Below are 16,926 nucleotides of genomic sequence, written 5' to 3' on the forward strand. Positions count from 1 at the left end.
GTGGGAAAAAAAAAATACATCTTGATATTTTCAAATATTTTTAAGTTGGCATTGTGTCTACAGGGAATACAAATGATTGTTAACGCAGACAGTTTAATTGGTGAAAGGGTATATAGGATTGGCAGTCAGAGGTGTAGGTTCAAGCCTTGCTTCTCCCCTTCTTAAGCTATATATCCTTATGTAAGTTACTTTATGTCAGTAAAAATGCGGAGGACAATATCTATTGTTAAAATTTTTCATTCACATAGTTTGCATCAGAAAATGCAAACTCTTTCTTTGTCAATGGTACTATTTGCCCTAAATTTCAAAATTTATAAGCAGTTTTGCTGTTTTAAAATTCTACTCTGCATATTTGATTCAAACAGAAGTTTGAAATACAGAATTTGCATTTAAATTACTCAAATGAAGCACTGCACATTGTATTAGGTATTATTTTTCCTGAAAGTAAATATAGTTTCTTCTTTTAGAATTTAATGTAGGAGAAATCAAACCAATACACTATTTGTCAAAATTAAATAATGTGTGAATAAGGACATTTTAGCATGTAAATTATTCAAATCAATATCTTAATATTGCATAATTTGCATAAGGAACTTGCCTTAACAACTTTCAAAACTATGAAAATTGTCCCATAATGACTATAAAACTTACATATTTTGGAGGCAGAAGACATGCAATCATTTGTCTATTACCTAGTTCATACTGTGGCAGAGGAAAGAATGGCATCAATTGGGTCATTAAAAAAAGTCAACAAATAAAACCAGTAAAGCTTGTCATTGTTGAAGAACATCCATCAGAATAGAAATTATTTTGTCAAATTTTATCATCACTGCATCTAAGTAAGAAACTTGTTAGGTAAGAGATATTATTTCCAAATATACTGGATTTAAAGACGTTAAGTTTCCACAACAATTCTAATCTTTTATGTGTGTATAAGGAAGAGGAATCCAGCTAGCTTACTTGTACATAAAATGTGGTGGAAAAAGACTGGGATAATTCAGAGATACCCAACCTTTCCATTTATAAGAAACTGTAACGTGAAAAAATTTTTATATTTTGTTTTAACTTATTCAGTAGTTTCACAAGTCTAATTCAATTCATTGCTCTTAAACTTTTCAGTGAATATGAGGCCTAAATTTTGGTAAATTTTGCTGTAATATAGCAGAAATCTGAGGATAAAGCCTTATTTCTTTATTTAGTACCATGTTTCTCCAAAAATAAGACCTAGCCGGACAATCAGCTCTAATGCATCTTTTGGAGCAAAAATTAATATAAGACATGGTATTATATTATATTATATTATATTATATTATATTATATTATATTATATTATATTAGACTCGGTCTTATATTACAGTAAAATAAAATCAGGTCTTATATTAACTTTTTGCTCCAAAAAACCCTTTAGAGCTGATTGTCCTCCTAGGTCTTATTTTCGGGGAAACATGGTACAGTTGGCCTGCGATAAAACACAACCTTTCTGAACTTCATCTCTTTCAACATTAAGATTTCATGAGAATTACAACTTCCTTATCTATCTCACTGTTGGAAGAATCACTAGAAACGAGTGCTTTGTAAGTGATATATTATAGCAGTATGCATGATCCTTGGCAGGCCAAATGTCTACTTAACAATGGATTGCAGTGCATTTCTTTTTAATTCTACCTTGGGGTTAAACAAAAACTTCAAAATATTGATTTGTAACTTCTTTCAAAATGATAATAAAACAAAAAAAGTTCTTTTTCCTAGGAAATCTTAGAATCTTTGCAATATATATAATGATTATTTTTCCTGAAAACTGGACAGTACATTCGAATAGTGTATTCTATTTTACAAGCCGCTTTCATAAATATTAACATAGTCTTGTCAATAATCCTGTGGTATAAGGAATGGGTTATCATTTCTATTGTCCCAGTGAGTACACAAAGGCCCCGAACTGTCATTGGTCTCCTTATGGTCACGCAATGACACATAGCTGGAAATCAAGTTTAGGTCATGCACTTCATGTAATATGCTCTTCTATCTCTCATTTTCTCACTAGAGTAACTTTATAAGTAAACTGAGCACTGTATCATACATTTTATCATTTCTAATGTCAGTATCGGCATTTCCTCAACTGAAAAAAAGGGGAATAGTAGTAATACAGATCTCAGGAAGTCGTGTTATAACTGGTTCCTGGCATATAACTAACATTATCATCATTGTTGCTTTATTGTTGCCGATTATCAATGTAATGCTACAAATTATAGAAATAAAAATTCCACATATTTATACTTTTTAAAGTTTTCATGGGTTCAGACTATCTTTTGTGTAATTTTTTTAAAAATCTAGCTTCAATATATTAGAAAAAATGCATATTTCAGGTTGATATTTTACATAAATACCAAGTAGCTTTAACACACCAGGAGAAAGAGGGGTTGTGTTACTATCGTGCATGAACATCAGCCTTGGACACTAAAGATTAGTAACATTTCTACTAGGAATTCTTTGATTTGCTGGTACCTAACACTCACATTGAAATCTTAAGCGGAAGAGACAGGCCAGGTTTTGTGATAACAGCTGTTAGCTACATGTGAGAAAACACAGGTATAATCAAATAATTTACCCAAAGTAACTCAGATCACAGGGGCAGAGCTAGGACTCAAACTCAGCTGTCTTCTTTCCCACACAACAAGCTGCATCCTCCACTACTGCAGTTCCGAGCTAACCCTGCCATTAGGGCTAAACAACAAACATAAATTTTAAAACGCTCCCATGGAAAGTTCTATCATGAAAACAAGTTCTGCTGAGAAATTCAGAAATTGTCCATTAAATTCTTCTTTGTCAGCTTGATTTAATAAGACCACCAGAAAAGGTGGTAAGTAGACTATATATCTTCCCAAACCCAATGGCAGTGCTGCACATGTGGATATTTAGAAGCTTCAAAAAGATTTTGAGTGGTGCACATATGGGAGAAAAAAAATCCTTGAAGTACTGACCTTTTAATCGTGAAGTTCAGGAAAAAAGAATTTTTTGAAGCAGGGATGGTAAATACAGGGAGGGAGGAAAGGTTATAAAGAGATCACGTTTCATGAGAGTCTAGAAACCACTGGATCATTAACGTATTTCCTTTACACTGGAATCTGTTGAAGATGCTCACCCACTAGCTTCAGAACTGCACTGGCTTCTCTGCTATTATACAAGGATTTGTAAACAGCTGATTGCAAAGTATTAGTATTGGAATTAGTAAACAATAATAAAAATGTCATGTATAGAAATAAAAATTTGCCTAAGCAAACACTAAAGCAAATGGCAAAAAGATTTTTCAGGCACTCACCTGATAAATGCCAAGGAGATTACGTAGTCTGAGTTGACCGTGATGGTCCAGTCACAGTCCCTGCTGTGGGGATATGGGTGAGGGAAGTTTGGCGAAAGAATAAAGCCTGAAGATCCTGTTAAATTGCCTCCACAGGGTGCTGTGAACAAACAAAGAAAACCCATTAAGTGATTAATAAAAATTATCAGCTATCCATATTTGTAAAAAAAGTTTTCTGAAAAGGATTAGGAGGTTTTGTACAGACCTGACTTTTTATACCACTCCATGCTTGCATATTGCCTTGTTTTTCAAGAAAGACCATTAAACTATTAAATACTTACATAGTATATGAATGTATTGAATTTAGCTCCTTTACTGGCTTCAAAAGACATGAAAAAAATACATATATACTTATCTCCCTTTCTATTACAAATTTTTTTTCATGTACAAGGAAAGCATTGAGAAGAGGGGTAGAGACGGTTTCCCCATGTTTACTAAAAAAGAAAAAAAAAGAAAAAAAATCTGAAGCTTATGAGAAAAGTAAGAAACAAAACAAAGCAAAACAAAACCTCAAATAATAAATAGAATGATAAGTGAGCTATTTGGCTCATTTTCACATCCTCCCTGGTACCTTTTTTTTTTTTTTAATTTATTGGGGTGACAATTGTTAGTGAAATTACATAGATTTCAGGTGTACAATTCTGTATTACATCATCTAAAAATCCCATTGTGTGTTCACCACCCAGAGTCAGTTCTCCTTCCATCACCATATATTTGATCCCCCTTACCCTCATCTCCCACTCCCCACCTCCCTTACCCTCTGGGTACCTTTTTTTTTTTTTTTTTAATGTATTTACGGAGGAAGAAACTTTGATATAGTTAATGAGCAAGAACAGATACTTATCTGAGAACCTACAGCACTTTACAATAAAATCCTCTTATATTGAGTGCTAGGATATTCCTAAATTCTAGTTAGTTGCCTAACTTGTTAATAAAAATGGACAGTTATTACAATTATTATTTTATCTTCAAACAAAGGTTTCTATAACACTTCAATGAAAAGGCTCAAAAATTATTAGTGAAATTGAGAGAAAAATTCTTTAGGGGATTATTGTTGAGGTCTGTTAAAACAGTTTATCATAAAAAAAATATGTGCATATATATATACAGAGTAGCCAGCTTCAGAAAAATAGAGAAATTAAGATATGGAGGTCATTGGTGGTGGAGTGAGGCTATAAATACGAGAGACAGAGAGAGAAAGAGAGAGAGATGCTTATGATCTCTTGATGTCTCCTACACATCATCAACACATCAGCATTCTTCTTTAAAAATTATAGTTTACTCAGATACATTTTACCATTCAGTTATAAGGCATGCTGAATTCTTTTGACAGAATAAAACTGGCTTGGGAAGGAGGAAAATTTTGGTTCTGGCAACAAAGCAGATCTCCGTTCTTTGCCTCAGTCTAGACATACAAAATCATCATTACAGTTGGGTAATGTTTGCTATCCAAATTATGGGTGTCCACTATTATTACCTTTCTCCACGCTCCTCTGTACACTTGCCTCAGTGACTCCGTCATAGCAGATGACCTCAGCTCCTACTCTGTGGAGAATATTTGTTTGCTCAGACTTAATTGATTTACCATTGCTTCCCTATCACCTGTATATTTTTGTGGTATCTTATCAAATGATTAGACAGAAAACATCTCACTTCTGTAGTCCTCCCTTTTCCAAAGGCAATGCCTCTTGAATATTTCTACAATCAGAGGAGAAAGAGTCCCTCCAATTAAGCAGGATAACACCCTCAATCTGGTCACATAATTCCTCTTTCTTCTCCATAATCTTTGTTCATTTATCTCCTTTACTCTCTCTGGTTTCTCCCCCTCAGGTCTCTTTCATCCTAAAAATAAAACAAAATTCTCTACGACCTATTTCTTTTCACCTTTTTTTTTTTCAACTGAAAATGTTGAATTTTACCCGATAGTTAAGAAATCCCCTCACCATTTTGTGTTTGGTTAAATGAGCTCAGGGTGAGAAACGACCCCTCCCCATATGTCTTATCAGGCCTTAGATAAGATCCCTTAAATAAACCCATCTCATTTTCCTAGGACAAGACCAGACATAGTCCCTGCAATTCCCACTATTTTCTTCAGAGGTTTAGCTGAACTGCTTGTCCTCACTTATCAACCAGAATAAAATGCCTGTAACCAAATTTTGGTTAAACTTCTCTCCTTCCTCTATGCCTCTGAACTTGGGCACCCCCTCAGCCTCAAGCCAGCACACAACCCCTGCGTGGGATAGGCTGGGCTGAGAGTACAACATTCTCTGGTCTTCTAGCCCATCTGGCCACCCTTTCATCCCACTTCCCCAATAAAAGGCTAGGTTTATTCTAGCTTTGTGTACTTTCTAAAAAAGAAAAAAAAAAATCCTTTTTTCCTAACCCTTGAGATGCTTGCAAAGTTTTTTTTTTTTTTCCCCTCAATTATAGTTTACATTCAGTATTACTTTATATTAATTTCAGGTGTATAGCATAGTGGTTAGACATAATTTATGAAGTGATTCCACCTGATAAGTCTAGTACCCACCTGGCACCACATTTAGTTATTACAGTATTACTGTAATTATATAGAGTATAGTTATTACTATATTCCCTATGCTGTAATTTACATCCTCATGACTATTTTGTAACTACCCATTTATACTTCTTAATCACTTCACCTTTTTCACCCAGCCCCCAAACCCATTACATCTGGCAACTATCAGTTTGTTCTCTATATCTACGTGTCTGTTTCTGTTTTGCTTGTTCACGTATTTTGTTTCTTCAGATTCCACATAGAAGTAAAATCACATGGTGTCTGTCTTTCTCTCTCTGACTTATTTCACTTAAAGGATGCTTATGGATCTTAAAATCACATTGCTCTCCCTGTCACAGCACTCCCCATCCTCCAACCCTGCAACAATTATTTTTTTAATCAAAGTCTCTCCTTACTTATTTCCTATACTTTATTTTACAATTCCATCTTTTGAAAAGGTCTAGTCCCATTGTCTCTTTCTTCACCTATGTGCTGTATTTACCTCTAGTTGGCTGACATGATTAGTAAAGCAGGTCATCATGGGGGAAAAATAGTTTCTTACATTTCAAATAAGAGCACCCAAGTAAGTATTCATGCTGAGAAAACTTATTTTTACTTTAAATTATGTTTAGAGAGACACAATAACCTTTTTGTTGCTTAGGGATCCAGATATTTTTATTTGGTCTTTTTCAATTCATTCTCTCTGCAGCCATTGCTGTATCTCCCTCAGCTCCTTGTCTGCAACACAAAGGCGTCTAAGCTCACCCTGAAATGACTTTTGTGTTGACTAATATAAGGGTGATTTTTCTTCCTTTATCTTTTTCTTCATATCTGTAGTCATTCTTAACTGTTGACTTTCACTTTAAATTCACTCTCCTTGTTTTTGGAACTCCACTTCCAATTTTCTTCTAGTGTCTTCATATATACTTCTTACTGCCCAGTGTTTCTTCTTTCACTTCCTCTTATAATTTTGGTATTTTCCTGATTTTCTTACCTAGTTGTCTCTAATTTTCACTCTATTACATTCTTCCTTGTTGACCATATTTACTATTTGACTTTATTTTCTATTTATACACTGATGACTCCTTTTTCCTATCTTCTCCATCAGATCTCTGCTTACTTCTAATTCCTCTGCCCAAATGCTTACTGGTTATCTCTACCTGATAGCCCATCAGTATATCAAACACAGAATATTCAACATATCCAAACCTCAATTCAATTTTGTTCCTTCTTTTGGGTTCCCAAATTGTTTGATTAATGGTAATCATCCACCTATATTCCTAAACTAGCGGCATAAGATTCTTCCCTTTTCTTCATTGAATGCTTGTATCTAATCCATCAAGAAGCAACTACCAAGACACTACTTCACAGGTCCTCATAGATATTTTTCAACTCATCTCTTCTTTCCATGGCTACGACCATATTTCTAGATCTGACTTTATCTGTTTCCAGAATTACTGCCGTCACTTCTTTTTTCCCACACCTCTAGGTTCCTCCAATTTGTCTTTCCCCTAGTGAAAACATCTAATCATACTATGCCCATGCATGTAATTCTGCAGTTGTTTCACATCACGTAAAAGATAATGCCTCAACTCTAGCAAAGCTTTCATGACTTGACCCCTGCAACCTTTCCAATTAATTCAACCACCACTCTAGACACATCATGTACATGCAAATACCACCAAACTGCTTATATTTCCTATTACTTCCATAGTATGTCTTTGGCCACACTATTCCTTCTAGCTGAAATGTCTTTTCTTTTCTACATTTATATAACTCTTATGTTTCAAGATTCATTTTGGCTTTAGGAAGTGTTCCTAAAAATTTCCTACCTGGGATCTGTTTAAACCCTCTCCAAACCAATCTGGAGACAGCTCTGTCTATCTTCATTATTTCCCTTGCCATGTTTTATTTAAAGATTCCATTAAGGTGCCTGCATTCATCACTAATCTATAAGATAAAGACTGTGTCTTATATCTTATTTTATACCTGGGATTGAGCACATACTATGCATTCCATAAATGTTTGTGGAATTGCTGGTGGGTCTTTGTATTTATTTTGAAGATAGTTAAGATGACTACCGATGAACATATGATCTAATTTGCAGTTATGAGTTTTGATATAAATAACATATTTTGCCTTTGGAACTTGAAAAATCTTATGTGAATTTGAAAAAGAAAAGAAATGTGTAATAATAGCAAATATATATGTATATATATGCATAAAAGAAATAACTGATAGCAAAGTGTTCTCTGTGTTTTTTTTCACGTGCTAAAGTAGTGGGATTATGTAATTTGGAGGAGCATGGCAGAATACTGTTTGTTTCAATTTTCCTTATTTTTCACAGGGAACATTGGCCTTTTTTATTGTTAGACATTTTTTACACGTGCACACATCCATATATACATTTATGTGTGTTAATCCTTTCTCATAAAATATATAGGAAACTGTTGCATATATTTTTAAGTATTTTAGTGGATATTTTCTATGATTATATTATTATTTGGGTATAAGATGCTCTAAAAATTATTTTAATTCTATTATTTAAATTATTTGTCAAGGTTTTCCTGTGTGGATGGCAAAAGGGGTTCTGTGGAGAGTAACCTCACAGGTTGATCTGATCATAAATTCCTAGCTGGGCAGGTCATAGTGAGTAGTCACACCCCAGGCCTATAACTTCTTTAGTGAAAGGTTTTAAGCCAGCCCTGTCATTGTCCTCCTGCATCTAGGTTAATACACCTTTGAAAGGCCAGAAGTAATACCCCTGGAAGGGGGTATTAACCCTCAAGAGAGCATAGAACTTGTTAACTGTCCTGGAATCCAATCCTCGCCTTGCTTTTTTTCTGAGCCCCATGTAATCTTCCTTATGTTCCCTCCTTAATTTCAAATGCATATAAGAAACTGCAAAACTGTTACTCTCCGGAGCATTTGAGATCTTGCCCCCTGGCGTATGTCTTCAGTTTGGCTCAAATAAATTCAAAACTTCTCTACAGGTTTGGATGTTTCCTACATTGACATCCGCTGTATTTCCTTACCGTAGTTGATTCTGAAAATCTACAAAAGCCATTAAGACAAACAAAGACATCTGACATTTGTATATCCCAAACACTGTGAATAAAGAAAATTCTCTTTGCTTTAAATATACCAAAACTTTAAATACCATTTGGAAAACATTTATTTTATGCATCTAACCATAAAGCATTTAGAATAAGACTCTCCTTAAGTCAAATAGATTTATGAATTAAAGTTTCAGTTAGGTTCTATGGAATTCTGACACTAATGATTTGTTCTGGGGATAGTTTCTTGTGAGGCAGTTATACAGACAACTATTGATAATTATTTTACAATCTTCTTAATTTTTTTTACCCCAACTACGTTTTATTTGTTTATTGTCTTTCTCAACAGCCTACCCACACTAATGTCTTTATTTATCTTCATAATGAGTGCTGCTACTTTCCTTCTGGCACTGTCAACGTCATCTTCACACTGTCAATTTTGTTGGAATGAATTCTATATTAATTCTCTTAAATGTGACGTTCTTCTGTTTGATACTTGCTATAAGGCTGACTACTTCTACATGCAAGCAAACTGCTTTACGCTCCAGGGTTTGAGACAGACTTATGGAGTTTCTAAAAAGTTCAGGGTTTAATCTTTGGCACAGTGTTTCCAATCATGGAGTTCTTTCTTATCAGTTTCAGAGGTCAAGCTTCTTGCAGTCTTAGCAATTTTTTAGACATTTTATTTTTAGGTTATTTTCTTCCTCAGAGAAGCTCTAATGCATATCCTCTCTTCAAGCTATCTTTTCCTACCAAAAAATAATACACAGCATCATAATCCGTGTAAGAACTTTCCCCAACCTGCTCGATTTAAGTATGATTTACTGTTCAACATTTTTTTTTTCCCTAGAATTAGGATTTGCTAGCTAAAGTCTTGTCTTTAAATGGAATTTTGTAACAGCTTATCTCTAAACTCTTTAATTCTTTATGTTTTGTAATTTAGTATTTTCTGGAATTTCAGTATAAAGCTTTTCAATATTTTAGGATACTAAACATAAAAACACTTGCTACAATATAGTCTTCCCAATAATTCTAATAAGCAGCACCCTTTAACCAGGTCCAAGAATCACAATAAAGCAAGAAGGTCACAGCAAATCTGTGCTGTTTTAACATTTCCTCTTTAAGAAAGAGTCTCTTTATGACATACTCAGTCAAATTCCAATTAATTGGAATGTGGCATTTTAATTTAATGGGACTTTGTTAGTTAACTGAGTGGTAAACAAACAAATGAAAACTTCATTGTTTCAGTCTTTTTTTTCTTTGAAAATGTTTCTTAACAGTATTTTTTCCTTGTTTATATGAATTAAAGTTATGGTAAATATGAATTAATTGATATTTGATGATTTAGAATCTTGCAATGGTAGATGAAGAAATCTAAACAGAATTAATGAAGTGTAAAGAGAGGTACAGCTAAATCTTAACTAAATCAAGCTATGCCCTTATTTTGTACTTAAAAAAAAAAATCTCTTTAATATGATTGTCCCTTGTCATCTGCCACATTTTCCACAGAAGTCTAGAATTGAGTGTCTGTCTGTTCCCTGGCTAGCTGGTTTGAGCTTTTGGGTGTGTGTGTGTGTGTGTGTGTGTGTGTGTGTGTGTGCGCGCCGATGTCAAGAACAATGCCTAGGAAACACTGAATGACCCAGAAATTTTGAGTTTGCAACTCTTGCATAAGAAGTTACAAGGTGTAGTAAAAAAAAAATCTAAATAATTGAGTCCTTGAGTTTGTTTATTTCTGACTGAGGTACTAAATGCTCTTTTCTTATTACCATTTGAATTAAAATAAAATAAAAACAAAAACACAAAAACATAACAATACTATGAATGATTATTTAAATGTATTTATGAGTTGAATATATGTAAATAAAAATAAGGCTTTCTCTCCTAAATGTGCTAATTTTTCTTGTGCTAAATATTATAAGTAACACAATGATGAGCAAGCAAGAGAATCTTCTCTCTAGTTGCTTCCCGTGTAGTAAGAAAGAGAATATGTAGAGAAACACAATTTTGAGTACAGACAAAATACTTTGGTCAAAATGTGTTATAAATTCAAGATGAGACTAATTCTAAAACACTTCAGGTAAAAGGTTTGAGATTAAACTAGTTTAATATAAAACATCTAATGACATTTAAAAAAATAAAGATTATATAGCAGGTTTTCTCACTGGTTTATTCCAAAGGTGGTATTTCTAAATTTTTCTCAGACCTAAAGAAAAATAATACATATTGTAATTTTCTAAAGTCTAAGTAGGGGATTCAAGAACAGAGCATGGAGATACAAGGTAGACAGTTCGAAGTATGGAGCAAGCTACTGCAAATCCTTAGATCATCAAAATAAGAACTGATATTCTTTTAGAACACATGAATTGAATGAAAAGTCAAAGCTTTGAAAGTCAAACACAAGTTCTGATAAAATTTTCTTTCTTAGAAGAAATAACCATTGTAGAGGAAAGATCAATAAGTCCCATTTAATATGTAGAGTCTGAATCTTCTCTACAAATATTAAAAGCAGTGAATAACTACATTCATATAGTAGATAAAGGAAAATCAGGATTTTTCAAGAGCTTCAATTCTTAACTTTTTTTAAAGTATCATAAAACCACTGAGAATCTAATAAAATTATGGACACTTTTCTTCAAGAGAAAAATAATGATCACGTAAAATTTTATACTTTTTTCAGAGGTTCATAGACCTCTGAAATCTTGAACTCTCATATAGATACCTATTCTAGAATATTGTTCTTAATTAATGATAATGCACATTTGTAACCATTTTTTATACTTGCATAAAATTTTAATTGTTCTTTAATTCATACCTATACAGACTGGTGGGCTGGGCTGCCAGAAGTATCGATTTTCTACCTGAATGCAGGTTATTCTTTCCTCTCCTTGAAGCTCATATCCTGGGTCACATTGAAAAACAACAGTGTCCCCAGGTTCTCGTCCATCCCCATTTCGAGTTCCATTCATGGGAACACCTGGATCACGACACGCAGTGGCAACAGAGCCTATCAAAAGATAGAAACAAACGTTCAGTTTTGATGGTACCAAAATCAATCCCGAAGTCCAGACCTTACTGTTTAGCATGTTTCATATATTGATGCGCTTTTAGAAAATTAACTTAAAAACTGCTCGGGCAATTTTAAATATCTGCACAATAAATACTTTAATTTTTTTCGTTGTTAAATAATTTGAATGCTAACTTATTTCAAGGAGGGGCATGACATTTTAGTAGCTAAACAATAGATTTACTTAAAATTAGTAAATGCTCTGTGAAAGACACTGTGACCAGGATGAAAAGAAAGTTGCAGAATGAGTAATGTGTGAACATGTTTGCATGGGATATATTTCACGAAGGATTTGTATCTAGAATATATAAAGGATTCTTAAAACTCAGCTGTGAAAAAAGAAAAAAAAATCCAATTACAGAATGAGCAAAAAACATTTCAGTGAAGAGGATACCATGGCACATGAAAAGATGTTCAACATCATTAGCCATTAGGGAGATGCAAATTAAAATCACAATGATATAGCACTACATACCTATCAAATCAGCTAAAAACAAAAACGAAAAACAAACGAAAAAAACAACAACCTGGTAACCCCAAATGCTGACAAGATTCTGGAGAAAACTAAATCACTCATACATTGTTGGTGATAATGTAAGATGGTATAGCCACTCTAAAAAGAAGTATGGTAGTTTCTTGCAAAACTAAACATGGCCTTACCATACAATCCAATAAATGCACTCTTGCACACTTACCCCAGAGAAATGAAAACTTATGTTTATATAAAAACCTGAACACAGATGCACATAGCTTTATTTGTAATAGTTGGAAACTAGGAACACAAATGCCTTTCAAAAGGTGAATGATTAAACTGACTGTGGTACATTCATACCATAGAATATTACTCAGTGATAAAAAATAATAATAATAATGATACAACAACTTGGAAGAATCTGAAGGGAATTACGATAAGTGAAAAAATATAATTTCAAAAGGTTACATACATACTGGTTGACTCTATATATAATTTGTTTTTTTATTTATTGTAACTTTATTTTTCATTTTATTTTATTTTATTAGTTTATTGGGGTGACAATGGTTAATAAAGTTAACTTTCTTGAATTGACAAAACTGAGGTTGGAAAAAACAGATTAGTGGTTATCAGAGGTTGTCGGGGGAGGGGATGGAAGAAGGTGACTGTGGCTACAAAAGAGTAACATGAGGGATCCTTGTGATGGAACTGTACTGCATCTTGACTGTGGGGGTGGTGGTCATACAAAACTACATAGAGCTAAATAAGCACAAATACACAAATGAGTATACGTAAAACTAGTAAAATCTGAATAAGATCGGTGAATCCTATCAATGTCAATATTCTTGTGAGATCATGCTATAGTTATGCAAGAAGTTATTTGGAGGAAACTGTGTGAACAGTATAGAGGCGCTATCTATACTACTTCTTATACATAAATGTAAATCTAAAATTATCTAAAAATAAAAAGTTAAAAATATTATGACAGGAGAGTAGTATGAGACTATAGTAAAGTAATCACTCTTCTATACACAGTACATCACACATTTAATAATAGTTAACTCTAATTATTCTGGTTAATGGAACAATATATTATTTTAAATGATCACAAAGTAGATTTACCCTAAAGCATATGCTAATTAAGTATCAAGACAAAGAAGCTATTAAAATTTCCATTTAAACTGTTGTTAAACTATATTCATAACGTAGAATTCAGCACTTGTACAAATTATGTTTTAAATTGCATATTAATGACACAAACTGCTGGATCACAGAAACATAACTGACATTCATTCATTTATTCACTTACTAATTTAATATATTCTAGGCATTGTGCTATGTGCTAAGAATACAAAGAAGAAATGAACAGACACAAATAGAACTGAACAGAAATCAAATTATTTTGTATAGTGTTGGTACTGATTAACAGATTGAATTGTATACATCCCTTAGATATATATGTAGAGAGGCAGACAGATGAATGGATTAATCAATCTGTTAATTCATCCAACATATTTATTATAGTTCATCTCTCTAATACACACATAACAACAAAGAAACCAGAGAATCTACACATATTACTGTAATATTCTGACTCAAAGTTGTGTGGAAATCAAGAGGACCATATCACTTAAAGAACTTAGGGAAAAAAAAGATATTGGTGGCATGTATAAATAAGCCAATATCAAGTAAAAGCAGCAGAAATAACAGAAGAATTGATCATATATATTTTATTTACATTTTTTAAAGGGTAAATTTATTTTTTGAAAGGGTATGTTCATAAAAGGTTACATTTTTAATAGGGTTAAAAATGTAGACTGCAAGCGTCATTTTTACCAATTAAAAGAAACAAAATCTATGTATCATTTTATATAGAGTGCCAAAAAAAAATCTATACACATTTTAAGAAAAGAAAAAAACTATTAAAATTGTAATATTCAATATATACCGATAACAAAAAGATGAATACATGTGTATACATTTTTTGGCACCCCTGGTATATAATCAGAAGTCATAGTTTTGCTTCATTTTATCGATAAACTAGTGTTTCAGAGCAATGGCCTGGGATAGGCCATTGGGATAGGCCAATACATGTATAATTCCTTTAATTTTCTTAACAATCTTAGGAGTCAATTGTCATTATTATCCTTATTTTAGTGGTGAGAAAACTAGGTTTAGGTAGATTAACCTGTCAAATATCACAAAAACTAAAGACTACAGAACCACGATCTGAAACCAAGTCTGTCTGAATTCAGAACACATCCTTAAATGTTACACTAGACTGTCCTCTTCTATCCATAACTGTTCCAGAAATGCAATTTCTCTCCTTAGTTAAACAAAATAAAATAATAAACCCCATTAAGAAACTATGAAAAAGCTAGAGATTATATCCATAAATTAAAAAGCTACAGGTGGCATAATCTGAATCCACCTTAAAAAATATTTAAATCTACTTTCATACGAGTAATATATTTTTGAGAGACTTCTTTTTAATTGTTAATAAAAAATCAAATTCATATTGGAGAATATCAAGGGGAGTGGGGTAAGGACTTGATTCCAACTTCTAAGTGAATTTATTCTGTAATACCCATCCTTGTTCCTTATCAGAGCATCTGTCATGCATCACAGGGTCTGAGCAATTATAATTTTATAATATTTATAAGATAGTTTCCACCAACTATTTAGGATAGTTTCCACCAACCTAAAATTGATCTGTAGATTGGTTTTACAATTTATAAGTGGAGTGATGTTTGTTTAAGATGTTTTTGTTGAAAAGAAGTGACATAAATGTGATATATGCTATGGCTTTTAAATGCAAAAATAGTGATAACATGAAATATTACGAAAAACTTTTTTTTTTTTTTTGAGGCTTGCCATGTGGTGGATTCTGTCCCCAAGAAGCTTGAAGCTTAAGAACAACATTCTCAAAAGAAAAATTGTACATCTAACAAGTTACAAAAACACACCAAATGAAAGCAGTTGGTATAATCCTGTCTTAGCTCAGTTTGAAGGGAAAAAACGTGGTTTAGCTCTATTGTTGGATTTACCGGCTTAAAGATTGAAAGCGGAACCAAGTAACTAAAATAAGCTAATGTATAATATTTTAAATGACAAATAAGATATATTGTGTGTAAATATGCATTTGCCTTTGGTCTGGTTGTCTTGGAGAAAGAAAGATAGTAAACTCCTATTGTTCCTTTTTCTCTTAATTAATAAACAAATTAGTAGCAAGATTTCAAAGTACAGTAGAGAATGATGGGATTTAATGAAAGACCAAAGAAGTTTTTTTCTCTTAAAATTGCTTCAGTTCTAAAAGCAATTAGTCAAATATACACAGGAACAATTACTTGGTGTGAATACTATTATGTTATTTTCTTTTCTTATTGAAAGATTGATCTCCGTAACGGTTATACTCTGTGATTGTGGGTAGACAAAATTATAATAATTTTACCACCAATCATTCTTGTTTTCTGTATCTAATAGAAACTGTAGCCATTGAATTAAATAAATCATGATTTAAGGAGCCATGCTATATCTCCTTTAGGAGTGAAATAACTTCTCATAATTAGGATGATTAAAAAAGCAATTATGTAATGTTAGAACTTAAAGTATTAGTCACATATGTAAAATAGATTAATAATTTTTATTGGGTATTCATTTTTCACTTTTGTGGAACATACAATTTTCAAAACATATATTTCTTATTTGCATTTTCTTTTTGTTGTTATATATGTTTTCAAGTAGGTGTTTGATCCTCTCTATTCTCTCCTGTTCTGGAACAAGATAAAGTATGTTTCTATAGAATAAAGACTTTTTCTGTAACTGAGCATTTTAATTTATCAACTATTTTAAACATATAATAATAAAAAATATATATGTCAGAAAATAATATATTTATCATCAATGTATCAACATGGGTAATTTTTATTTCCTTGTTTTCTTTAGTTCAAATTGTTTCAGATTTAATTGATAAAATGAATATCTATCTGTATTTGTTCTATTAGGTTAAATTTGCCATTCATTTCTGATTTTTCCAAACACAAATATGCAAAGTAAGCAGAAATTCCAACAAAGTGTCTTCACAACCTTGTAATAATATCATGAAAGGAACATTCTGGAAAGTGCTTATATCCTATAATATCCAAATGTAACTTGTATTTCACTTACAAAACTTTATGAAATTGACAATAAAAGATGATTTCCCTTTCCTTTTTTTCCTTTTCCTCAAATGTATTGGCCATTTATATTTTGGTTAATCTAGAATAGGAATTATCAAGTGGCTAGTCTGTCACACAGCTATAGACTGTGTTCCCTATACAAGCTGATTATTCAGTAGAAATCACAATAGTCAGAGGGAAAAGGCATATAAATGGGAGAGTATGTGAGTAGCTAATATTATTAATATGTAATTATTATAGGGCACTTACTATTTGAAAAACCACTGTACTATGAGCTGTACCT

At 32.5% G+C, this 16,926-nt stretch overlaps 1 protein-coding gene across 1 annotated transcript in view; it reads right to left on the reverse strand.

The window, feature by feature from the left end:
* Positions 1-16,926, reverse strand: part of CSMD3 (CUB and Sushi multiple domains 3) — a 1,093,095-nt gene that overhangs the window by 268,776 nt on the left and 807,393 nt on the right. The window contains exons 28-29 of the mRNA XM_033126920.1: positions 11,742-11,933; positions 3,317-3,455 (exon numbers count right to left, since the gene is read on the reverse strand). Of these exons, the coding sequence (XP_032982811.1) occupies positions 3,317-3,455; positions 11,742-11,933 (331 nt within the window). The remainder of the gene's footprint in view (positions 1-3,316; positions 3,456-11,741; positions 11,934-16,926) is intronic.

This window comes from Rhinolophus ferrumequinum, chromosome 14 (assembly GCF_004115265.2).
Source record: "Rhinolophus ferrumequinum isolate MPI-CBG mRhiFer1 chromosome 14, mRhiFer1_v1.p, whole genome shotgun sequence".
In the NCBI taxonomy this organism is placed as follows: domain Eukaryota; kingdom Metazoa; phylum Chordata; class Mammalia; order Chiroptera; family Rhinolophidae; genus Rhinolophus; species Rhinolophus ferrumequinum.